The sequence below is a fragment of the Crotalus tigris genome, unplaced genomic scaffold, assembly GCF_016545835.1.
Source record: "Crotalus tigris isolate CLP2741 ecotype Arizona unplaced genomic scaffold, ASM1654583v1 scf7180000017999.2816498, whole genome shotgun sequence".
Lineage (NCBI taxonomy): Eukaryota > Metazoa > Chordata > Lepidosauria > Squamata > Viperidae > Crotalus > Crotalus tigris.
In genome coordinates this window covers 622,435-649,484 of record NW_024096765.1, presented here as the reverse complement: position 1 = coordinate 649,484, position 27,050 = coordinate 622,435, and the positions used below count along the sequence as shown (strand labels likewise).

At 42.7% G+C, this 27,050-nt stretch overlaps 1 protein-coding gene across 2 annotated transcripts in view; it reads right to left on the bottom strand.

The window, feature by feature from the left end:
• The window catches only part of LAMA5 (laminin subunit alpha 5), a 328,307-nt gene that overhangs the window by 208,273 nt on the left and 92,984 nt on the right, over nucleotides 1-27,050 (bottom strand). For both annotated transcript variants that reach the window (XM_039346487.1, XM_039346486.1), the window contains exons 7-20: nucleotides 26,013-26,128; nucleotides 18,387-18,505; nucleotides 17,689-17,779; nucleotides 15,914-16,048; nucleotides 14,382-14,444; nucleotides 13,862-14,002; nucleotides 12,624-12,761; nucleotides 11,604-11,738; nucleotides 11,163-11,297; nucleotides 10,703-10,840; nucleotides 10,134-10,186; nucleotides 9,005-9,104; nucleotides 6,527-6,579; nucleotides 704-809 (exon numbers count right to left, since the gene is read on the bottom strand). In XM_039346487.1, coding sequence (XP_039202421.1) covers nucleotides 704-809; nucleotides 6,527-6,579; nucleotides 9,005-9,104; nucleotides 10,134-10,186; nucleotides 10,703-10,840; nucleotides 11,163-11,297; nucleotides 11,604-11,738; nucleotides 12,624-12,761; nucleotides 13,862-14,002; nucleotides 14,382-14,444; nucleotides 15,914-16,048; nucleotides 17,689-17,779; nucleotides 18,387-18,505; nucleotides 26,013-26,128 — 1,523 coding nt within the window. The remainder of the gene's footprint in view (nucleotides 1-703; nucleotides 810-6,526; nucleotides 6,580-9,004; nucleotides 9,105-10,133; nucleotides 10,187-10,702; nucleotides 10,841-11,162; nucleotides 11,298-11,603; nucleotides 11,739-12,623; nucleotides 12,762-13,861; nucleotides 14,003-14,381; nucleotides 14,445-15,913; nucleotides 16,049-17,688; nucleotides 17,780-18,386; nucleotides 18,506-26,012; nucleotides 26,129-27,050) is intronic.

Sequence of the window (27,050 nt, the reverse complement as noted above, 5' to 3'; positions counted from 1 at the left end):
CCATAATAGCTTTCATGGCTAAGAAGGGACTAGAAATCATAGTCTCCCAGTTTCTAGCCTGGTGCCTCAGCCACCAGACCAAACTGACTCTCTTAGTTTGTAATTGCAAAGGCACGCCGAACGAACTGAGAATGTCCACTTTAGATATGATGGAACACTTCAAATATCTGAACTAATGTCACATCATACCTGCTCTCTTTCATTCCAGAATGCAGGGTATGGACTAATGGATTGAAGGAAATTTCAACTGAATGGAAAAAAATAGTTTCCTGAAGAGCAATTAGTTAGCGGAACCAATTATGCAGAGAAATGATATGCTGGATCTATTCAGATCGAAGTTAAAAGTACTCAGCTCTCTGCTGGATGTATTCAGGAAGAAGGTAGAACTGTTGTGGATCTTTAATTCAGATTCTGTATTGAGCAGTGAGTTCGATTAAATCAGCATTTCTCAAGCTTGTCAGCTTTAAGATGGGTAAACGTCAACTCCCAGAATTCCCCCACCAGCCTTGAGGGCGAGGGAATTCTGGGAGATGAAGTCCATCCATCTTAAAGCTGACAAGCTTGAGAAACATTGGATCAAATGCTTTAAATGCCCTCTTTTGACTCTAAGTTTCTATGGTTTTCCTCAATTCTGGCTGATGAATGTACAGCTTATTGACTTCTTCCCATTATTAATTTAAGAACATTATAAAAATGATCTTACCTTTACAGCCAAAGTAATTACCACTCTCCAGGTTGAAGTACCCTTCTCTACAAGTAGAACACTTTTGGCCGCAAATATTTGGCTTGCAGAAACAGTGTCCATCACCCTAAGAGACAAATTGATTGATTGATTAATTGACCGATCATATCTGGACTACAGGAATGAGAAAGAAACCTAAATGGACAGGCTACAACAGGCCTGTTTTATCCTATAAAACCAATTTCATTGTTGAATCTCTTCTACCCTCATAGCTGAGAGCACTGTCCGAAAAACATAGTAATATTTATTTAATCTTTAAGAATCTAGCAAACTGAAGGAAGCCTGTTTTATGGGATCGATTGATCAATGAATATTTGCTACCATCTACGACCACACCACATTTTAAAGATGAAATAATGCAAGACAAAATGAGGGAAATAAAATCTACTCATAATAGAGTGCCAATATACGAAAAGTAAAAGTGTACCATATTTAAGTATGCATAGGGAAAGATGTTAACGATCTGTTTTTCCATGGTGAAAGAAACTAGGACAAGAAATAACGGGTAGATGTTGCAGTTGCTTAGATTTCATTTAAATATAAAGGCAACCTTTCTCATAGGAATCTCTATTCAATGGTGGGCCTGCTGAGACTGTGGATTTTCCATCTCTGAAGGTAATAATAATAATAATAATAATTAGAATAATAATAATTAGAATAATAATTAGAATAAAAAGAAACAAACCAACTAATGTACAGCACAGCTGCAGTTATAACAGAATACCTGGGATGCAAAATCAACAAAAAAGAAAAACAAACAAACAGTGCACCAGAAAAATGGAAGGTTAGACTAGAAAATAAGATCAGCAAGTTAAGATCACATGCAAGCAAGCTAGAACAGATGAAAGAAAAGAAGCTGAAGAACAAGAAGACCAAAGAATATCTAATCAAGAAATACCACTTAGAAACAAGGCAATGGCTAAGAGCAGGAAAATTGAAGAAAGAGACCGAGGGACTAATTCTGGCTGCACAAGACCAAGCCTTAAGGACAAATGCATACAAAGTCAAAATTGAGAAGACAGCAACAGACAGTAAGTGCCGCCTATGCAAAGAAGCTGAAGAAACAGTGGACCACTTGGTAAGCTGTTGCAAGAAGATTGCACAAACTGATTACAAGCAGCGGCATGACAAAGTAGCAACAATGGTGCATTGGAAGATCTGCAAAAAATATCATTTGCCTGTAAGCAAAAACTGGTGGGATCATAAAATAGAGAAAGTCATAGAAAATGATAAAATTAAACTGCTCTGGGACTTCAGAATTCAAACAGACAAGCACCTGCAACATAACACCCCAGACTTAACAATTGTCGATAAGAAAGACAAAAAAGTCTGGATAGTGGACGTGGCAGTGCCTGGAGATAGCAGAATAGAAGAGAAAGAACTGGAGAAGATAACAAAATACAAAGACCTACAAATAGAAATAGAAAGACTGTGGCAAAAGCAAGCAAGGGTAGTACCAATAGTCATAGGCTCCTTGGGTGCAATCCCAAAACAACTGGAGCACCACTTGAACACCATTGGCATTGACAAATTCGCTATTAGTCAATTGCAAAAGGCAGCCTTATTAGGAACTGCTTCCATCCTGCGACGATATCTGTAATACCATCAAACATCCACATCTGCCTATCCCAGGTCCTGGGTAAGGACTCGATAGGTAGACAAAATGCCAAATCCAGTCTGAACATCTGGCTGACTGTGCGATGATCGATAATAATTAGAATAAAAAAAGAAACAAACCAACTAATGTACAGCACAGCTGCAGTTATAACAGAATACCTGGGATGCAAAATCAACAAAAAGAAAAACAAACAAACAGTGCACCAGAAAAATGGAAGGTTAGACTAGAAAATAAGATCAGCAAGTTAAGATCACATGCAAGCAAGCTAGAACAGATGAAAGAAAAGAAGCTGAAGAACAAGAAGACCAAAGAATACCTAATCAAGAAATACCACTTAGAAACAAGGAAGATCAAGGAAGCACTGGAAATAATAAAGCAACAAATAACAGCTATAGCCAGGAAAATCAGTAGATATGAAGCTCGAATTGCAAACTATAGGCAGAACCTCCAATTTCAATCCAATCAGAAACGTTTCTACCAATCCATCAATGGAGAAACTGCAAGGAATCAGTCAGTACCTGACAAGGAAGAAACAGTGCAGTTCTGGAAGCAGATATGGGATAACCCAAAGAAATACAACAAGGATGCGGCTTGGTTAAAAGAGGTGGATGCAAATAAAACAGAAGTTGAAATGAAAGAACTAGTAATAACAACAAAAATGGTAGAAAAAAGAGCAAAGAAAATCAAAAATTGGTCAGCACCAGGTGAAGATGAACTGCATGGGTTTTGGTTGAAACATCTAACTGTTATACACCCACTCATTGCCAAACAGTTCAACAATATACTACAAGGAGGAGAAATTGAAAAGTGGCTAACAACTGGGAAAACCTACCTAATAATGAAAAATCCAGCAAAAGGGGCAACACCAGGTAACTACAGGCCAATTACCTGCTTACCAACAACTTTCAAATTACTAACTGGTGTGGTAGCTGATGCAGTACAACAGCATCTAGTTGAAAACAATCTCTTTCCACCTGAGCAGAAAGGAAACCGCCCCAATAGCAGAGGAACAAAAGATCAACTCCTAATAGACAAAATGATCTTGGAAAACTGCAAGAGAAGGAAGACCAACCTGAATGTGGCATGGATTGACTACAAAAAGGCATTTGACTCTCTGCCACATGATTGGATAATAAAGTGCCTAGAAATAACAGGAGTCAGTAGAAACATCAGAAAATTTGTGCAAAGATCGATGGCACAATGGAAGACACAGTTGCAGATCAATGGTGAGAGGCTGGGAGAGGTTAATATCAAGAGAGGAATATTTCAAGGAGATTCATTATCACCATTACTATTTGTTATTGCATTGTTTCCTCTGTCAACAATACTGAATAACTCAGGACATGGCTATCAAACATCAAAAACATCTGCCAGACTATCCCACCTCCTTTATATGGATGATCTGAAGCTGTATGGAAAAACATCATCTGAAATAGAATCGCTGCTCAACACTGTCCGTATATATAGCCAAGATATTGTAATGGAGTTTGGCTTGGACAAATGTGCCACACTTACTATCAAACAAGGAAAAATAGTGAAAACTGAAGGAATCAAGATGCCCCACGAAAATAACATTAAGAGTCTGGATGAGGAAGAGTACTACAAATACTTGGGTATCCTTCAAGCTGACAACATCAAGCACACTGAAGTCAAGAAAAAGATTAGAGGTGAATACATCAAGAGAGTGAAGAAGATCTTAAAATCCAAACTCAATGGAGGAAATACCATAAAGGCAATCAACACCTGGGCAATCCCAGTCATTAGGTACACAGCTGGAATAGTGGACTGGACTCAAGCAGAACTAAAAGCAATGGATAGGCAGACCAGAAAAATAATGACAATGAATCATGCCCTTCATCCACGCAGTGACATTGATAGACTTTATCTACCAAGCAAATAGGTGGGCGTGGAATGCTACAAGTACATCAGATGGTTGAAGAAGAAAAAATGGCTTTGGAAGAATATCTGAAGAACAATGATGAAGATGCACTGAAATTAGTATATCAGGAAGGCTAACTAACTACTGGAGAGACCAAACTGGCCTACAAGAAAGACCAAATGAAGAACAGAATAGAGGCATGGGAAGACAAAGCAGCGGCATGACAAAGTAGCAACAATGGCGCATTGGAAAATGCAAAAAATATCATTTGCCTGTAAGCAAAAACTGGTGGGATCATAAAATAGAGAAAGTCATAGAAAGTGATAAAATTAAACTGCTCTGGGACTTCAGAATTCAAACAGACAAGCACTTGCAACATAACATCCCAGACTTAACAATTGTCGATAAGAAAGACAAAAAAGTCTGGATAGTGGATGTGGCAGTGCCTGGAGATAGCAGAATAGAAGCGAAAGAACTGGAGAAGATAACAAAATACAAAGACCTACAAATAGAAATAGAAAGACTGTGGCAAAAGCAAGCAAGGGTAGTACCAATAGTCATAGGCTCCTGGTGCAATCCCAAAACAACTGGAGCACCACTTGAACACAATTGGCATTGACAAATTCGCTATTAGTCAATTGCAAAAGGCGGCCTTATTAGGAATTGCTTCCATCCTGCGACGATATCTGTAATACCATCATACATCCACATCTGCCTATCCCAGGTCCTGGGTAAGGACTCGATAGGTAGACAAAATGCCAAATCCAGTCTGAACATCTGGCTGGATGTGCGATGATCGATAATAATAATAATAATAATAATAATAGTAATAATAATAGTAATAATAATATAAAAAAGTTGGAAGGGACCTTGGAGATTATCTAATCCAAACCCCTGCTCAAGCAGGAAACCCTATGCTTTTTCGGACAAATGGCTGTCCAGTTTCTTCTTAAAAACTTCCAGTGTTGGAGCATTCAGTGCTTCTAGAGGCAGGTTGTTCCACTGGTTAATTGTTCTAACTGTCAGGAAGTTTCTCCTTAGTTCTAGGTTGCTTCTCTCCTTGATTAGTTTCCATCTATTGCTTCTTGTCCTGCCTTCAGGCACTTTGGAGAATAGCTTAACTCCCTCTTTTTTGTGGCAGCCCCTGAGATATTGGAACACTGCTATCATGACCTCCCTCGTCCTGTTCTTCATTAAACTAAACATACCCAATTCCAGCAACCGTTCCTTATATGCTTTAGCCTCCAGTCCCCTAATCATCTTTGTTGCTCTTCTCTGTACTCTTTCTAGAACAGTGGTTTCCAAAGCCAATAGAATAAAAGGGAGTAGCACAGCTAAGGAAAAGGGGGAAAAAAATGGCGGACGGCGGTTTGGCGACCCCCGTGAAATGGTCGTTCGACCCCAAATGGGGTCCCGACCCACAGGTTGAGAGCCACTGTTCTAGAATCTCAACATCTTTTTTACATCGTGGTGACCAAAACTGGGTGCCGTATTCCAAGTGTGGCCTTACCAAGGCCTTGTAAAGTGGTCTTAATACTTCACGTGATCTTGATTCTATCCCTCTGTTAATGCAGCCTAGCACTGTATTTTCAAGAAGATAAGACAGCCAGATTACATGGATGGTTTAACTGATATTCCTGCACATTGCAGGGGTCTGGACTAGATAATCTCAGGCGGTTTTGGAAATGAAGATCACGTGACCGCAGTGGCGATCAAGTAGCAACAGCAATATGGCAGTGCTTTCCCAAATTTTATTCCCACAGAAATAATGGGTCCCTGCATTCTGTAAGTTAGCTCATTGGAAGCCCTTGGTTTCTATAACTGTTGCCTTATAACAGGGGGCTTCAAAATTTGCAACTTTAAGTCTTGTGGACTTCAGCTTCCAGAATTCCTCAGCCAGCCCTGGCTGAGGAATTCTGGGAGTTGAAGTCCATAAGTCTTAAAGTTGCCAAGTTTGAAGACCCCTGCCTTATAATGTACCAGTTTGTCCAATTGAAGAATACAAACAAACGCAAGAGTTTTGGTAGCATATAGATGACTGTATGATATTAAGAAATGTTACTTGTCACTAAGTATGTTGATTTGCCTGGCTAAAAGATTGGGATAAACATAAACCACTCTTCTGGCTACTAGAAAGACCTGACTTAACTTATGGCAGCTTTTTCCAGTCTCCAGCTTTATTGCACTACGACTCCCATAATTCCCCAAGAGAAGTCGAAACGGAAGAATGGGAGTGGAAGGACCATAAGTTGCAGAAGGCTGGAATAAGATCTACTGCAAAACCTACCTGTTGGCATTCAGCAACGCCTGCCATTGTTCCTATGGTGTTGCATTGGCAGCCTGAAGAAAAATAGAAAAGCACAACTGGAGACCCTGTTTATGGAAGATGCCATAGTAACATTTCTTACAACACATTGATTAAGCCATGACCCATAAATGTTAAACTGCCGCAGCTTAACTAATACAAAATTTGATTACGTGTGTCTATTATACAATAGAGCTTAGTTGTTTGATGTTATGATTGCTTGGTTTTCATTTCTTTTACACCCCTCAGAGGGACTGCTAAGAGATTGGCAGCCAAATAAATTCCTTAAATAAATTAATTGAATAAAAACAGACGCTGTGGCTTAGGGTGGTACATGAGCCCATCGTGAAATCAATGCCAATTATGGCTTTGTGTTTCCATGTATTGCTCTGCATCAATCATCTGACTGGGATGCAACCTTGGGATGCTGTAGTCTTTGACTTACAACAATTCATGTAGTGATCATCTGAAGTTCCCATAGCATTGAAAAAAACCTAACTATTGGTCTTTTTTAACACTTATGACCACTGCAACATCCCCATGATCATGTGTTCAAAGCTCAGACACATGGCAACTGACTCATATTTATGACTGTTGCAATGTCCCGGGGTCATGTGATCCCCTTTTGCGACCTTCTGTCCAGCTAAGTCAATGGGGAAGCCCGATTCACTTAACAACCACGTTACTAATTTAACAACTGCAGCAATTCACTTACCAACTGTTTCAAGGAAGGTCGCAAAATGGGGTAAAATTCACTTAACAACTGTCTTGCTTAGCAACACAAATTTTGGGTTCAATTGTGGTCGTAAGTTGAGGACTACCTGTATAACCCTTTTTAAAAGGAACAGACTCAACAGAAAAAAGAGGAAGAGCTGCGTTGTATGTAAAGCAAACGTGTATTCCTTTCTAGAAATCGGATCATGGAAATTCTACAAAGAGCATTTGGATAAGTAGAAAAGAAGATTGAAGCAAACATGATTACATTACAGGTTGTCCTCAACTTATGACCATAATAGAGCCTGCCCATTAGGCTTCCAAGTCATTAAAGTCGTATAATGAGTCAGTTGTAGGATTGACCCAATTTTATCATCCTTTTTGTGGCAGTCATAAAGCAAATATGAAGATTGTAAAGTGAACCCACAGTTTGCTATAGGTGTAGTTGTGCCCCAAAAATGAAAATGCCAGTTTTTTTGCAAAACCGCTGTAAAAAATGCAGAATGTTGCAAACAGCCACAAATGTGGCTATGTTGCCAAGTGGTCAAAATTCAGTCATGTATCTGTGGAAGGGGCCCAACTGTTGGAACTTCAGAACTGGATGGTAAGTCCCCTTTTCAAATCCATCACAACCTCAAACGGTCACTAAGCGACCAGTCATAAATTGAGGACTACCTGTATGGGAATTTATTGGAGACAGCATAGACGGGGAAAAGATATGGCTGAGACCTTTTGGACTCAGATGGCCTCTGCCTTTCAAAGAGGAACCCAATAACGACAATGGGAGATTTCAACCATCCTGACATTTTCTGGAAATCTGGAGTCAAGAGATCTAACTCCTGTTCTCACTTGCCAGTAATCCTAAATGTGCTTTTTCCAAAACCAATGAGACTTTCTTGGGTTTTTTTTCCCCTTGAAGACATTTCACTTCTCATTCAAGAAGCTTCTTAAGTTCTGACTGAATGGTGAGGGTGGTGGGTGGGGAATGGATGACATTCCTTTGCAGTCATCTGGTCATTAGCACCCTCAAGAGCTCTCAGAGAGAGTACTAATGACCAGATGACTGCAAAGGAATGTAATCCTTCCATACCCTCCCCCCTGCATCCAATCAGAACTGATGAAGCTTTTTGGATGAGAAGCGAAACATCTTCAAGGAAAACCAAGAAAGTCCAATTGCCTTTTGAAAAAGCATCTTTGGGACAACCCGGACCTGGATGACTAAGAAGCTCCATAGACCAGTGATGGCGAATCTTTTAGAGACTGAGTGCCCCAAAACCACCCCACCCCCTGCCCCCGCCCTGCCCCACCTCCACCCGCCCACAGGACCACCCACCGCCTCCACTGCCCGCCGCAGATCACCCAGGCAGCCCTGCAGTGCCATGGCGGCCACACCCTCTACCTGCACCCCGCAGCATCATCTGCGTGTGACAGGGCGCGAGGGTGGAATCTTGTTCTTGCTGCCCGGCTGCCATGTTCTTGGCTGCACTGCTCTGCGCGGGCTGCGCACGGGGGAGACTCTTCTCCGGGGGGGGGGCTGCTGGTGAGGAGTGGGCTACGGAGGGAGGGTGGGCCTGGAGCGCCGGCGCGCATGCCCACAGAGTGGGCTCTGAGTGCCGTCTCTGGCACGCGTGCCACAGATTCGCCACCACTGCCATAGACACTTGCTGGTAAGTTCACTTGTCAGAAAGCGGGAGCAAGGGCCTGCTATCCTGAACCTAATCCATACAAACAAGGGACATTTCTTACTCGTGCATCCAAATGGATTATCTGGAGTCAGGTTCCAGTAGAGGGGCTTGCATTTATCACAAGCTTCTCCTTCCACAAAGGCCCGACATTCACAGGAGCCCTGGGGAACAAAAGGGAGAGGTGGATGAGAGAGAATCTTCTAGAACTGGAAGGCTCTACCAAAGAATCAAGCCAAAACAACGGTAGTATTGGATAGGAGGAAAGGTACGGCCTTATATTACATTTCTCCTTTGGGTGACGTGAGATAAATTTGGACTCTAATGTGAGATGTAGAAGGGTTGAATGAAAAGTAACGCCTCCCCTGTTAGGAACTGACCACAGACGGCAGTGCTGGTGGGCAAGAAACCCTGACAAAGTACAGAAAGCATCTGTTTCCTTTTGGGATTCTTTGTTTGGTTTTTGGTTTTTTTTAGTGTGATTTTTTTATTTATTTCTAAGGTTAAAATATAAGATCAAGGGGGAGGGAAAAAGTACAATACAAAAACAGAAACAAAGAATGAAAAAAAGTGTATAGAACAAAATATCAAGCATACACAAAATATCCTCGCAGTTCAACACTGAGAGATATATTTCAGTGACAGGAAATGTTCCCTCCCTTGAAAAATAGATCAGCGATCTATAAAGTTCTACACCTATATTTGCCCAATTGCTGTACCGGCGTAACTTTTTAAAATATCATAAATGTAGAAATCTATTATCAATCAACCAATTTCAACCAATTTGACCTACCATCTATCTACTATTATCTTTTTTTTTAACAGATATCCCAACCATGAAGCTAAACCTCCAAGCTCTTTGTTAACAATCTATTGTTGTATTTAACTTGCAGAAACTTCACATGTGGCTTCTATTCTCTCATACACCCAGTACAATCATCGTCTCTTATTCATCATCTGTTTCCTCACTTCAATCACTGCAAAGTGAGTATAAGTGCAAAAAAAGATTGCATTTCTATGGTTTGTGAACCTGCAATGAATATTTGCCTTTGCTTGAATTTGGACGGTTGAAAGAGTCCACAAAAGAGGAAAGCTATGTTAAGTTCACTTGGCATTCAACCCTCAGAGCAGATAATTTAATAAGGTATGAATAAGCCAGTATCCACACTCAATTCAGCATTCATGAAACATACCTCAGGTAGAGAATGGTCTTCATGTACAAGCCCAGCAGGATTGCAAGATCCCACTGAAACAAACAAGCACAGATCAGATAATTAAGAATAAATAAATAAATATCCATAACACACTGTTCCTAAAAAGGTACGTGAGCTATTTATTGCCAAAAATTTGGCAGAATAACTAATGGTTTACATTAGCTGCCAAGAAGAAAAGTGGTTTCAAGGATAAAAAAGAAATCACATCAAACTAATGCAAAAAGCAAAAACTTCACTATGTTCCACAAATATTGAATAAACTGCTCAGCCAGAAAAGTGAGAATTTTATGTGGTTTTTAATTTCAGCATTATAGAACAGTGTTTCTCAACTTTGGCAGCTAGAAGATGAGTGAATTTCAACTCCCAGAATTCCCTAGCCAGCTGAGAAATACCACTAAAGACTATGAATAAATCCATTTTAAAACAAGGTTAGCAATGCTGCCTGGTATAATAATAAGTATTCCAATAAGCCAATATTTAGATTAATCCTGAATCCTGAAACAAGATTCAACTCTAGCAATGCCAAATATATGGAACATTCTGATTACTTTGACAGTCTGGGAATCCATAGGCCCCGGGAATGCAGGCATCACAACGCAGCCCGCTTACTCTAGGACGGCAAGTACACTGCCCTGTGTCTTGATTGCAGGTGTCATAAAGAGAGCCTTCTATGGAGCAAAGACAAGCTGGAAAAAAATGCAGAAAGATGACTCGTGCAGCCCAGAGAGGGTGCAAATCAATCACATCATCTTGCAAGCAATTGCAAAACCCACAGAAAGCAAGGATGAACTTGCAAACATTTTGTCAATCACTGCATTTATTCTGATCCTGTTAAAAAAATAGCAAAGTATGCATATTATAGGAATAGCACTTAGACTTATATACCACTTCATAGTGCTTTAGAGCCCTCTCTAAGCGGTTTACAGAGTAGCAGCGCAAAACCTTGCCATACGGAACAAAATGTATTCTCTACATCCCAAAGCAGGCTAAAATGGACAAATCTCTCACCTCTGCAAGAAGGGAACCCATAGAAGCCCGGGGCACATAGGCTGCACCTTTGACCGACATAATTTGAATGGCAGTTGCATTGACCCATGGAGTTGCAGTTGCCATCCACTGAGCCCCGAAGGTCACATGAACAAGCTGCAAGAGAAAGGCACATAAATACATGCTGGGAAGGAGAATTAAATAAAACAGCACCAAAGTTTTGTTTTGTGTCTCTAGAGTAAGCCATGCAATATAACAAAACTAAGGACAGCTATCTACTGATCTATGGAGCACATGGGATGGGATTAGACCAGGTGTCCCCAACCCCCAGTCCGTGGACCAGTACCGGGCTGTGGGATGCCAGCGCTGTCGTAACTTCAAATGGTCACTAAAGAAGTGGTCATAAATTGAGGACCACCTATAATGGATCTTTTCTATGAATTCTTTCTCACACTGATATACCTTGGCAGTGAGGGTAGGAATGGTATCCAAAACTGCACTGATCACAATGAAGTCCACCATATTCAGGTCTGCAGTAGCATTTTCCAGAAGCATCACAGCCTTCGGGCAAGGTCCCAATAGAACTGCAGCCACAAACTTTAACAGAAAAAAAAAAAAAGGATTTTAGGTTTAAAACTTCATGACCTTAATGAGAAACTTAACCCAGAAGCTCAGAGATGTCAAAACGAGTCTGAAGGTTCACTAAGTTAAGTAATTGGGATTCTTGTCAACAAAGAATCAAGACTACCAAAATAAAATTGTACAGCCATCACAATATACCGGTGGTGGCGAACCTATGGCATGCGTGACAGAGACCCTCCCCTGTGGCCCGCTCACCAGCAGCCCCCCTGGAGGAGAGTCACCCCCGGGCACGGCCCGCGTGGAGCAGCACAGCCAAGAACATGGCAGTCGGGCAGCAGGGACAAGACTCCGCCCTCACTCTCCGTCATGCACAGATGATGCTGCGGCGCGCGGACGGAGGTCGTGACTGCCATGGCACTACAGAGCCGCCTGGGTGATCTGCGGCGGGCCGTGGAGGCAGTGGATGGCCCCACGGGGGGGGGGGGGCAGAGTGGGGACGGTTCAGGGGGTGGGGCGGTTTTGGGGCACTCAGTCTCTAAAAGGTTTGCCATCACTGCCATATATTGTACTCAAAAATGTGTATTATTTATTTGTTCATTTATGAAATTTATGGACCACCCATTTTACCTCAAGGTAATTACTGCGATGCGTGGCCTTCCTACAGAGGCTGCCTTGCACCACTGTGCACCACCACTTTCTCGTGATCCCTCAGAAGGACATGGTTTTCCCAAAAGATCAGGTGCCTCACTTAATGGCCACAGTGACTTAGGTCATAATTCTGGACTCAACTGTGATCATAAGTCAAGGACTACCTGTACTTGACTTCACTGTTTATTCCTGATTGGCATAACACCTATGTGCCAACTGTCCATAGTAACTCTTCCATAACCGACAACTCACGTTGACAGAGCGGGTAGTTGAAATAGCCAGGAGCACATTGGTTGCATAAATAGCCTTGAAACCCAATTCGGCACAGACAGTGTCCAGTTTCGTTGTCACAGGTGCCTTCGTAGAATCCAGGGCCTGAGCACTGGCAAGCTGTGGGATGGAGATTAGACATTTAGGACCATAATGACAGACGCCAAGAGCCTCTACACAATAACAATGGCACTTATATACTGCTTCACAGTGCTTTAAGTGGTTTACAGAGTCAACATATTGTCCTCAACAATCTGTGTCCTCATTTTACCGACCTCAGAAGGATGGAAGGCTGAGTCCCCCTTGATAGATGGTAAAACAGGGTAAAACTTACTTAACAACTGTCTTGCTTAGTAATGGAAATTTTAGGCTCAATTGTGGTTATAGCAATACTAATAGCCATAGCACATAGATTTATATACCACTTCACAGTGCTTTACAGTGATTTTGACCTTGTCATAACACAAGGTTGTCCTCCCGGCAAGTGGTGCGCAAACCTTGGGGATGGTTGGTGGTCTCAGAGCTCCCCTCCCACCTTTTAACTTATCTCTTAATCTCCACTTTTATCTTTTTGTCATTCAGTTTTAATTCTGTTTCAACTGTATTTTTTTTAACATGATTTTATGTCCTTTTATCTGTAAACCACTCAGAGTCATTAAATAGGGAGATGAGTGGTGCCTAAATTTGGTAAATAAATTAAATAAATAAACTTGCTTAAGGGATGCCATAAAATGGGTTACATCCAGAATAAGTAGCAAGAGCAATAGTAATAGCACTTAAGACTTATATACCGCTTCACAGTGCTTTACAGCCCTTTCTAAGCGGTTTACAGAGTCAGCCTATGGCCCCCAACAATCTGGGTCCTCATTTTATCGACTTCGGAAGGATGGAAGGCTGAGTCAACCTTGAGCTGGTCAGGATCGAACTGCTGGCAGTGGGCAGAGTCAGCTTATAATACTGCATTCTAACCACTATGTCACCAATCCTCTTATTATCCTGAAGTTACTCTGATAAGGACTTCCTTTATAACCCTGAAGAAAGGATATTGCCTAAAAATTTATTAAACATAGAACAGTACATTTATTTTTCTATCAATGCCTAAAACTCTGCCCTGTCCTATATGGATCCTACCACTTCCTTCAACCATCCTTTAAAAACTAATTTTCCAAAGGAAACATCTCACAAGCTTTACATCACCGATTAGGCTTGGGTTTACTCACGTTGGCAATTTGGTCCATAGTAGCCAGGTACACATTGATCACACTGTGTCCCTTGAAAGTTAGGCTTACACAAACACAACCCAGTTTGAGCATCTTTCCTGCAGGTGTTGCCTCTTGTTCCAGCAACGTTGCAGTCACAGTCTGGAAAATAGGTACAAAGGCAGAACCATCAGGCAGGGTTTGTATGAAGCCGAGAAGAATCCTAATCTCTAGTGCAGTGGTTCTCAACCTGTGGGTCAGGACCCCATTTGGGGTCGAACGACCATTTCACGGGGGTCGCCAAACAAGGCTGTCCGCCATTTTTTCCCCTTTTTCTTTGGCCACGCCCCTGGCACCCGGTGATGTATAAGTGGTTGGGGGTCACCACAACATGGGGAACTGTATTATGGGGTCGCGGCATTAGAAAGGTTGAGAACCACTGCTCTAGTGTGAAATCCTACTAGACATATCATAAAGAAACCATCGCTCTACGAGGTAGCATGAGAATTTCAAAAAAGAGAAAATGAAAGCAAAAGCTTACTTATTATCTGCCCAGCGGGAAGGACTTGTTCTCCAGTAGCATTGTAAGATACAACCGACACCGCTATATCAAGGAAAAGACAACACAAAGATTAATCCTACGTAACAGGAAAGTCATCTAGTAGCTAAACACTAGACCAGGGGTCCCCAACCTATGGGCCGCGACCCAGTACCAGGCCACAGGCGCTTGGACAGTGGTAAACAGAAATGGCTGGCCAGGGTGCACACACATGGGCGTGCATTCCCCACTTGCGCTAGCGCCTATGGCCATTTGCGCATGCGTGTGGGTGCAAACGGGAATGCTAGCGTGGCAAGCTGTGCGTGCGTTTGTGCACGCGTGAACGGGCTGCTAGCGTGGGGAAGGGTGTGTGTGGCCCATTTGCACATGTGTGAATGGGCACTAGCCACCACAGGGAGTGCGCAGCCATTCGCCTATGCGCATGGCACCAGCGCATGCCACATGTGTGAATGTGGCTAGTACTGCGCCAGTGGGCATGGCCGGTTGCATGCATGCACGTGAGCGCACAGGCAGTAATTTGGAAGCTGCTTTCCTCTCCGGGCCGTGAGCCCGGAAAGCTTGGAGAACTCTGCACTAGGCTAAAATAAATTCAATTCTCCGTAAATATAGACAAGTCCTCAACTTACAATCCTTTATTTAGTGACTGAAGTTACAATGGCGCTGAAAAAAGTGACTTATGACCGGTTTTCACACCTACGACCATTGCAGCCTCCCTGAGGTCACCTGATCCAAATCCAGATGCTTGGCAACTGGCTTAAATTTATGATGGTTGCGGCACCCCAAGTCACGCGATCCCCTTTTGTGGTCATAAGTCAGTGGTTCTCAACCTGTGGGTCGGGACCCCATTTGGGGTCGAACGACCATTTCACGGGGGTCGCCAAACAACGCAGTCCGCCATTTTTCCCCCCTTTTCCTTAGCTGTGCTACTCCCTTTTATTCTATTGGCTTTTGAAAGCCAATAGAATAGACTCTCTTGAATAGAGTCTAATTCTGTTGGCTTTCAAAAGCCAATAGGAATTGTCCAGGCTGTCTCTGTCCTGCTGAGCCCGCCAAAAGTCCCATTCTGCAAACGGTGCTGCACCAGTTGAGTAGTCCTCGATTTACGACCGGTTGAGTAGTCGACTTACGACTGGTTGAGTAGTCCTCGACTTACGACCGATTGGGGGTCGCGGCATTAAAAAGGTTGAGAACCACTGTCATAAGTCGAGATCCACATGTAGGCCAATCTGGATTCCAAAATATTGCCTGCATTTTGAATTCCATCATTGATTTCCACTTCCACGAAATAGCTTAGTCTCCTATTGGCCCTCCTGAAGACTTCACAATTTCATAGCTCAGAGGTCCTCTACCTTGGCAACTTTAAGACTTGTGGACTTCAACTCCCAGAATTCCTCAGCCAGCAAAGCTTGGAGACCCCTGTGGTAGCTGATCACAAAGATTCCAACACCTCAAGAGAGAGAGGAAGACCCTCAAGAGTTATGGAACCAGTGCTTAGTTCCGAGACTCATACATACGGTAGCAATGGGGGAAGTCCACATAATTGTCTGCACAAGCATCACAATGTTCTCCTGAGTAGTTTGGCTTGCAGTAGCAGCGGCCAGTGAAATCTTCACAAGTGCCATCAGTAAAGTCTGAGTCACAGTTGCAGCCTAGAAGGAGAAATGATGGATGAGCAGGTCAGCACTTGTATTTATTTATTGGTGCCCCACCTTATAACCCCACCTTGAGTTATTTTACAAGTAACTCAAGGCTACACACATGCCAAATACTTTTTCCTCCTCCTATTTTCCCCGCAAAAACAACCTTGTGAGGTGGGTTGGGCTAAGAGAGAGGGACTGACCCAAAGTCACCCAGCTGGCTTTCATGCCTAAGGCGGGACTAGAACTCAGGCACCTGGCGATTGGCCCAAGGTCAGCAGGCCAATTTTCATGCCTAAGGTGGGACTAGAACTCAGGCACCTGCCAATTGGCCCAAAGTCAGCCTGCCAATTTTCATGCCTAAGGTGGGACTAGAACCTAGTCTCCTGATGACTGATCCAAAGTCACCCAGCCAGTTTTCATGGCTAAGGCAGAATTTGAACTCACATTCTCCTGATTTTTAACCTGGTGCCTTTACTACTAGGCCCAACTGGCTCTCTAGCATACTAGACCAGCGGTCCCCAACCTTTATGGCTTGGCGGCCCATGGAGAGGGGAACAGGGTCGCATGAGTGGTGGGCTGGCACGCGTGCATGCACACGCTCAGCTCCACTCACACAAGAGAAGCCTTTGGGGCGCTGTTTTTGTGCTCCTTCAGGCTTCTCCGCGCCAAAAATGTTTGCAAAGGGATGACGGAAGGCCTGAAGTAGTGCACGATCGCTCCCCTGAAGCCTTTCATCTGTTTGCAAAAACTTTTGGCACAGAGAAAGCTTTGGGGGTCATGTCTCGTGCTCCTTCAGACCCACTGAGGCTGCATGATGCTCCAAAAGTGGATTGGGTGTGCTACGCAGGCAGCCTCGGTGAGTCAGCAAAGCTGAGCACGGTGCTTTCGTCCCACTCAGCCTCTGTTCTCATTGCTTTTGAAGCATTGGGAGCAGGCGGCTTGGCGGCCTGGTTGGGGGGGAGAGAGGGGAACCGGTCTGTGTGAGCAGCGGGCCGGTGCACATGCATGTGTACGCAGCTCCACTCCCACAAGAGAGAAGACTTTGGGATGCCTCTCACGTGAGTGGAGCTGCGCATGCTCATCAGCACATCTCTCCTGAGGCCCGGTTCCAAATAGGCCATGGCTCAGGAGTTGGGGTCTCCTGTATCAAACAGTATATTTTATATTCTATAATAAATTTACTAGCATAAATCTCCTATAAAATATTCATTGGGGAAGTCAGCAGAAAGTTGCAATCCTGTGAAGTCCTCCCTCGGGGATCTTCAAACTTTGCCCTTTTATGACTTGTGGACTTCAACTCCCAGAATTCCTCAGCCAGTGTGCCTGGCTGAGGAATTCTGGGAGTTGAAGTCTACAAGTCATAAAAGGGCCAAGTTTGAAGACCCCTGTCCTCACTTAACAACAGTAACCAGGGACTGACAGACCTGCCATTGTTAAGGGTTGAAGTTAAGGGTTGACATGCTTTACCACCATTTAACAATGGTCTTGTCTCAATTACTGTCATATAAGTGAGATCTTACTTTGTTCAAGGGCTGCCTCTCATAATATCTTATTCTGACGTCCCATAAGTTTCCACCCTCTGGGATGAGAGACTTTAAGGGATGTCCTCAGAAGGATAAATGTATAGAGACCAGAGAGAAAATACTCACGGTAGCAAATATAAGGTGAATCTATGGAATGATCAGGGGATTTATAATATCCCGGACTGCACCTCTCACAGTTAACGCCCGTTGTATGATGCTGCAAAATAATTCATCTGTTAGCTGCCATTACTTTGAGGCATCATGAGTCAGACAGATACAATCAATCAAACAAACAAACAAACTGCATTCAGTGGTAGAGCAGTAGAGACAAATATCAAGGTCACAATTAATTAGGATTAAAAAAAAGGAAAAATATAATTCTCCTAAAATACAGGTAGTCCTCAACTTAACAACAGTTCGTTTAGTGAATGTTCAAAATTACAACGGCATTGTAAAAATGGACTTGTGACCGTTTTTCACACTTACAACCATTGAGCACTTGGTCACCTGATCAAAATTTGGATGCTTGGCAACTGGCATGTGTTTATGACCGTTGCATGTGCCCTGGGGTCATGGGATCACAGCTTTTGTGACCTTCTGACAAGTAAAGTCAGATTCACTTAACAACCGTGTTACTGACTTAACAAGTGCGATGAATCACTTAACAACCGTGGCAAGGAAAGTGGTAAAAATGGAGCGAAACTCACTTAACAAGTGTCTTGTTTTGCAACATAGAGGTTGGGCTTAATTGTGCTCGTAAGTCGAGGACTTACCAATCTCTAAAGAGAATGAGAGGAAATACTATGTACAAATGAAAGTCCCACCTGACAATCAATGCAGACACCTCCTCCTTCAAACTGGTCATAATGATTCTTGCTGGCCTTTTGATGGTCAATCTCTGGGTCATAATAGCAATCATAGGCATGGCCATTGCAGTTACAGGCTGAAAAAATAGAAAAGGTGATTGAAAGCTGATGCTACCTCCTCATTAACACAGGGCCCTGTTTGCAGTAGCAGAATTGCTGATAGGACAAAACCTGTTGCACCCAACTGGGTGGCTGAATAACTTTAAATGGATGCACATATTTGCTTATTACAAAATGCTGGTTAATCACATGTTTTTAAAATAATATTTTATTAATTTTCCAATTTTACATTTAGGTACCGTATATTCCGGCGTATAAGACGACTTTCTAAACACTTAAAATCTTCGCAAAAGTGGGGGGTCGTCTTATACGCCGGAAAAATATTACTCAGCAAGTTTTCTCTTCCCCCCCCCCTCTCTCTCACTCAAAAAGAGTCCTAGGGTTATTATTAAAACCAGCCGATCAACTAAAGATATCTCTGAGAGTACGATAGGCATTATCTGGCTGTTGTGACGGTAAGATTTCCTGGAGGTTTAATCCCCATTCTATAATGCTACATTGCAAACCGTCTCCTCTCTTCTTCCCTCCCTTTTGCATCCCAATTCCTTGCCCACCCCTCCAGAACTGCGGATTGGTAGTGGCCATCCCCTGATTAATTCATTCAAAGGAAGTAGAAAGGGATGGCCCATGTAATGGGGAAGGGGGGAAAAGAATTGTAGGGTGGTTTTTTTATATAATGAAAACAAACCTAAGCATCTGCGTCCATTCGAGGCACTTTTCAGTGCTTCTTCATGCAAGCTTTTCAGCGTTTACCTCTCACTGCCGGTGAGAGTAGCTTGGGGGAGGCGGAGCTTATGGGTCTGGAAGGGGAGGGGTGTCAGCTAAATTCCTCTCGGAGTTAAGAAGCAGGAATGGAGTGGGGACAGAAAACAGCTACACAATCCTTTTGCCCGAGCTTATGCAAGCAGTTTCTCCCCCCCCTGCCTAAATAAACTTGCATGGTGCATTTGTGGTGTTATTTATGACAGATCCTGGCTGGTCAATCTGGCTCCCATCTATAAGTACTGTAGTGCACTGAGTTTTAATAACAAATTAAAAGGAAAGCATTTACTCCCCCCCCCATTACCTGAAAAGGGGGCAACTTATCACATTTATGGAAATGCAAGTTTTCGAAGGGCGAATGCCTTTCTTACTTAGCTTATTAACTGCTTCCTTTCCTTCTTCCCTAAACATTCTGGCTGTCTCCAATTTCATTCTTGGTAGTGTTGCTTTAAAAAACTGCTGAGAAGTCCTTTTGCAGGCAGGGCAATTTTCATCAAGGTGTGTGTGCGATTGACAAGGCAGAGCCTTTGAAAAACAGGCAGGCTTTCTGCTCACTCAGCTTGGAGAGGCTGTGGAGTATTCGCAGGGTGGAAGACTGAGAGGAGGAGATCCCTGTGTGCAGCCTGTTTGCTCCAAGCCAAAGCTTGCTACTGGGGGGAGGGCAATGGAAGGGACCCAGGGAGTCACACGCATGCCTACATGTGCACGCACACACCCTGAGCTACTCATTTGGACTTACAGGTGGCCAATGAGAACTCAGAAACTGTGCTCCCTTTCCCCCTCCCTCATGGAATTAGCTTGTCCATTTTTTCCCTAGGGCCTATACAGGAGTAGGCAACCTTGGCTCTTTTATGACTCATGGACTTCAACTCCCAGAATTCCTGAGCCAGCATAGCTGGCTCAGGAATTCTGGAAGTTGAAGTCCATGAGTCATAAAAGAGCCAAGGTTGCCTACCCCTGGCCTATAAGATGACAGGAAGGGTTGGGCAGGCAGGGAGAGCTGATCCACCCAATCCAAGCAGGCTTTGTATACAACAACCAGCTAAGGTTCATCGCTTGCTGTGATTGGCTGGTTGTTGTATACTGGGTACATACAGTACAGCACCAGTATCTGTACCAGTTCATACAGTACAGCACCAATACATACAGTACAGTATACAAATGTCCAATAGTCAAGACCCTATCATGGCTCCACCAGCAAGAAGAAGGAAATATGAAGCCAGTTTCAAACTTAAAGTTGTAAACTTTGCCATGGAACATAATAACTGCGCTGCTGCAAGACAATATGGAGTAACAGAAAAGATGGTTCGGGACTGGAAGGCAAATGAAAAAGCATTAAAGAGTATGCCAAGGGGTAAGTGTGCATTAAGAAGAGGCACCCCACATTGGCCAGAACTTGAAAAACATGTAGCAGACATGGTGAATGAGCATCGCCAAAACGGTTATGTAGTGACACGAAATAAAATACGTTTGTTTGCACTTCAGTGGGCCAAATCTAACCCAGATCACAGCAACAGATTTAAGGCCACTGCATCCTGGTGTACTAGATTCTTGGAAAGGCATAATATGGTACTGAGGCAAAAGACGAAAATTGCACAAAAATTACCTGCAGATCTTGATAGCAAAGTAATTAGTTTCCATCAATACATAATACAACAGCGCATTAAACATGGCTATGCATTAAGTAGTATTGGAAATATGGATGAAACTCCAATGAATTTTGATATGGTTGGAAATAAAACTGTCCATCAGAAAGGTGAAAAAACAATTTTAATTAAAACAACAGGACATGAGAAGTCCAGTTTTACAGTGGTACTAGCATGCACAGCTGATGGTGCCAAACTGAGACCAATGATTATTTTTAAAAGAAAAACAATGCCAAAACTCAAGTTCCCTGTTGGTTGTTTTGTACATGTGAATGAAAAAGGCTGGATGGATGAAGAAGGGGTAAAGCTATGGCTTGATAATGTATGGAGCAGGCGACCAGGTGGACTTATTCAAAAACGTAGTCTACTGGTGTGGGATATGTTCAGGGCTCATTTAACTCCCAGCACCAAGCAAAAGCTTGCAAGACTAAACACAGATGTGGCAGTTATTCCTGCAGGATTAACATCGTTAGTACAGCCACTGGATGTATGCCTAAACAAGCCATTTAAAGATCGCATTCGAGAACAGTGGAATGAATGGATGGTTAGTGGCGAAAAGTCATTCACAAAAGGAGGAAACATGCGTGCTCCACAATTGGATGTTTTGTGCAAGTTTGTCATAAAAGCCTGGAATGATATTGATGCAGAAACAATAATCAAGTCTTTCAAGAAGTGTGGCATATCAAATTCATTAGATGGTATGGAGGACGACTACTTGTGGCAAGATGAAGAGGAAGCCGAAGCTGAGACCACACCATCTGATACGGAATTCGATCCATACGATGACTGCCTTGCAAATGTATCACAAGATGTCATTGATATTTTTATGATATCAGATGATGAACAGGATGATTTTAAAGGCTTTTAAAGGGAAAGTATCATGCCAGCAAAACCTATAAAAATAGCTTGCAGTTATGATGGGCGTTGCTGACTCGCCAGGGACTTGCCCGGCACTTGCTCTCTCTATTGTTTGTTATCTTCCTCCTATCATCATCAGTTCCAGTTTGGTTGACAGCTTAGAAAACAAATAGCATGGCAGCTCCCATGGGTTTATTGTCTTATCCTTCCTTTCAGCTTTAGAGTGAATTAGGAAAAGTTTAATCACTTGCACTGTTTTATGTTTACATGTTTGATGACAAACAGCCTTATGTTTATAAGTGACAGTTTTCCTGCTAAGTACCTTTATGCCATAAGCATTTGAATTAAAATTACCATATTGAAATCAAATCTGATGTTTTTTAATTTTTATTTGGTGTGCGTTGAAAGAGGGGTAGTCTTATACGGCGAGTATAGCCCAAACTCTATATTTTAACTGGAAAAGTTGGGGGTCGTCTTATACGCCCAGTCGTCTTATACGCCGGAATATACGGTACTTAAAAAGCAATGTGGTGACTGGGTTAAATCAATTGTTTCTGAAGATTGAATGTAATTAAGATACATATAAGCTAAACATTTATTGATAAATGTAATAATAATAATAATAATAATAAAGTCTAATAATAATAATAATAATGTCATCTAGTCCAACCCCCTGCTCAGGCAGGAAACCCTATATCATTTCAGACAAATGGCTGTCCAGTCTCTTCTTAAAAACCTCCAGTGTTGGAGCATTCGCCGCTTCTGGAGGCAGGTTGTTCCACTGGTTAATTGTTTTAACTGTCAGAAAGTTTCTCCTTAGTTCTAGGTTGCTTCTCTCCTTGCTTAGTTTCCACCCGTTGCTTCTTGTCCTGCCTTCAGGCGCTTTGGAAAATAGCTTGTCTCCCTCTTCTTTGTGGCAGCCCCTGAGATATTGGAACACTGCTATCATGTCCCCCCTTGTCCTTCTCTTCATTAAACTAGACATACCCAATTCCAGCAACCTCATATGCTTTAGCCTTCAGTCCCCTAATCTGATGTTTTTATTGAGTTGATGTAATAAGAACTGTACTAGCTAGAATATGAGACAGTGTCTGTTAAGGGAAAAAGAGAAGAAATATTTGATGCTGCAATTTGAAATTTGGACTAGAGATTTTGTTACCGAAATCACTTACATTTTTCTAGTAATACTACTATACACACAAAAAGTCTGAAGGCTAGGAATATGAAAACAGTGTTTTGGTCATTGTTTTACTGAATCCAGAAACTCACATCTGTTTCAGACTGCAAGAAAATTAATAAAATGGTCCACAAGTTGTTTAAAACACTATAGGTAGTCCTCAACTTACAGCCATTCATTTAGTGACCGTTCAGAGTTACAATGGCACTAAAAAAAGGGTTGTTTTGACTGTTTTTCATACTTACGACCATTGTAGCATTTCGATGGTCACGTGATCAAAATTCAAATGCTTGGCAATTGGCATGTATTTATGACTGTTGCACTGTGCCGGGGTTGTGAGATCACTTTTTGTGATCTTCTGACAAGCAAAGTCAATGGGGAGGCCAGATTCACTTAACGACCACATAATTAACAGCTGCAGTGATTCACTTAACAACAGTGGCAAAAAAGGTTACACATTGGGCAAAACTCACTTAACAACTGCCTTACTTAGCAAAGGGAATTTTGGTCCCAGCTGTAGTCATAAGTTGAGAACTGCCTGTATTTCATTATCCCTGTCCATAAACTATTGCCAATCAATTTTTCAATTTCCTTGAGTTGAGTTTAACATAATGAGTAATGTTAAAAATTTTTACAAATTTTTAATTTTTTTCTAGCCTTTCTCATTTTAATTAAGCTAAGTTTGCTTTTAGCAAAGCTATTCCACTTTCACAAATCCTGATGATTGCCCGTTTCTGTACTGTTTCTATCCTGTAAATTTTCCATCCCTTTCTCTTTCTTCCTCAGTTATTTTCCTAATTAACCTTTTGTACTGAACTGGTCTTCTTCAACTGAACTCTTAATGCTCTCAATTCAAGGCACTGTGTAAATATTCCATCTTACTTTCTGTTACAAGATAGTAACAAAATAATGGAAAAGCTTAGCTTACAACAGCGGTTCTCAACCTGTGGGTCGCGACCCCATTTGGGGTCGAACAACCATTTCACGGGGGTCGCCAAACAACACGATCAGCCATTTTTTTCTCAGCCAGTGCAGGGGGCATCGCCGCGCATGTGCGCCACGCAGGGGCAGTGTCGCACATGCGCGCAGCACAGGGGGCGGTGTTGCGCATGCGTGCCGTGCAGGGGTGACGCATGGGGCGCTGCCGCACATGCGTGCCATGCATGGGCCGCCGCGCATGCATGCCGTGCAAGGGGCAGTACCGCGCATGCGTGCCGCGCAGGAATGACGCATGGGGCGCTGCCGCACATGCGTGCCTCACATGGGCCGCCGCCACGCATGCGTGCCGCGCAGGGGGTACCGCGCATGCGTGCCATGCAGAGATGACGCATGGGGCGCCGCCGCACATGCGTGCCACGCATGGGCCGCCGCCACGCATGCGTGCCGCGCAGGGGGGGTACCGCGCATGCGTGCCGCGCAGGGGGCACCGCCGCGCATGCGTGCCGCACAGGGGGCGCTGCCGTGCATGCGTGCCGTGCAGGGGGCGCCGCTGCGCGTGCGCGCCGCCTGCTCATGACCGGGGTCACCAGTCTAAAAAGATTGAGAACCACTGGCTTACAAAGTGAAGTTATGTTCGATCCTCTCTAAAATTCACTGTTTAATGTAGTATTATTGCACAATAAATATCTAAATATGAAAAGAAACAATTCTAAGTTCTCCAAGATTTTTGTTCTCAGTTCTCCAATTATTCAAGTTGATATATAAGATTGACTGAACTGTCCAGCCACAAGTGCCATCGATTTAGGCCCTGTTATTAATGAATGAATGAATATCCCACCTTTATTACTTTCTAGGAAAATATAAATAAATATAATACTGTGCATCATACATAGGAGGTTCTGCACCTTGAAACGGAAAGATCCGAACGTTATAATATTTTATTATAAAGTTGTAATCTTTTTGTTTCAATATGCACAACCTCCTATATATGATGCACAGTATTTGCTGTTTAGTCTTTTATCCACATTGTTGAGATCCTTGCATTTAGTCTTTTTTTTGGCCATCCTGAATAATTTAATAATGCAAGCATCACCCATACCTGGATCAAAGTAAAAGTAACATTTTCTTTCAACTGAACCCTGCACCAAGTGACTTCAAATAGTTTTTTTTGGCAACAACACCAGTACTTTTCCACTGTCTTGCTCTGGGCTGTTTTGTCAGCTTCCCGTTCTCAGCTGCAACCCTGTGATTGTTCCGGTCTTTTCCATTTGCAGAACTACCAGGTGTGACCTTCCTTAGTTCTTTGAGTCCAGTCCAGGTCTAATTTCTCTAGGTCAAGCATCCTTGAAGAATGCCAGAAACGTCAACAGATGTAAAACAGCAGGAATCTCGTGAAGTGCTGCTTAATATTAAGGCCAAGAACCAATGCTGCTTGCCAACTTGGAAGTCGAAAAGGTTGATCTGAACATTTAAAATGTCTTAAAAGTTGACTTTTTCAGAGCCAGCTTGCTTCCAGATGCCGACTGGGTGGCAAAGGATTTCTTCTGAGTAAGCCCCAAGTGAAAAAGGAGTCACTCAGAAACTGTGTTGATCCATGGCTCGAGACATTAAAAAAAAGAAACCAAAATCTTTTTTTGGTTATAAAATGGGGTAAAACTCACTTAACAAACGTCTAACTTAACAGAAATTTTGGGTCAAATGTGGCCTTAAATCAAGGACTACTTGTAATTAAACTAAGGAGAAATAACTAGGCTCAGTGCAATTTCTCTGCAAATTCTCTTCCCAGGCCCCTCCAGATTAGCTCTTCTACAGCTACATAATCATCTCCACTCTTCTCAGCCATGATCCTTCGTGAATCCATCCCATTCTAAACAAATTCACACATTGGCTGGGCAAGTTGTTTTTTCCTCTGGTTGGGAAAGAAGAGATTAAGATGCAAATGGGTGTCCCCAAGTTTGCTCTTGCTTACAAAGCCAACGGCACCAGTCTATCAACCCTTTGTGGTCAGCAGAGGCCATGGAGAACATCATATGCATTCGCTTCTGGGTTTGCAATGACCTATGTCATGAACTCAAATAAAGATAAGGTAGAGAAACATGAAGGTAGGTGGAGGGTGTCAATTCTGTTTATGATAAAACTTACGTTCACATTCATTGGCGCTGTCGGTAGTGGCTGGTTTCCAAGGCAACTGGTTGAATCCTGGACAACAGTGATCACATGACCCACCACAGGTATTGTGTTGACAGTCGCACTGCAACCTGCAAATAAAAGGGCAGTGAATCCAATGCAAAAGCCTGTATGGATATATCATACCACTCGCTTTTACATGACCCTGAATTTTGGAGTACCAGCTGGCCTATGTTCTCCGTGGTCTATCATGGTCTACAGAATAATAAAATTGAAAGAGATTGTGGAAGTCTTCTAGTCCAACTCCCTGCTCAAGCAGGAGACCCTATACCATTTCAGACAAGTGGCTGTCCAGTCTCTTCTTGAACACCTCCAGTGATGGAGTGCCCACAACTTCTGGAGGCAAGCCGTTCCACTGGTTGATTGTTCTCACTGTTGGGAATTTTCTCCTTAATTCTAGGTTGCTTCTCTCCTTGATTACTTTCATCCATTGCTTCTTGTCTGCCTTCAGTTGCTTTGAAGAATAGGTTGACACCTCCCCCCTTCTTTGTGGCAGCCCCTCAAATATTGGAACACTGCTGTCATGTCACCCTTAGTCCTTCTGTTCATTAAAGTAGACATACCCAATTCCCACAAGTGTTCTTCATATGTTTTAGCCTCCAGGCTTTACTTGTAAAATGATTGATACTGTTTCTCCACGAGTGGAAAATACAGATCACACAGTGGTAAAGGATCTTAGAACGTACTTGTTTAATTAAGCCTTTAAAATTTATCATTCGTTTATCCGAATATAAAACAGAAAGAAAATGAAAATAATGGGAAACTTGGGGAGGAAAAAGGGAAAAGAAGAAAGTGTGGGATAGAAGGGGGAGGGGGGGAAAGGTGTTGACTTCGGATTCTTTTTAGCACAGTAGAAAATAATAACATCACAGCCTCAACTTTTTTATTTTCACACAATAATATGTACCAGCCATTTCTATAACAACAATCCTATCCCATCAGCAAAACCAAAATCAAAAGTTACATTTTTTTTCCCATCGCAAGCACAAAATT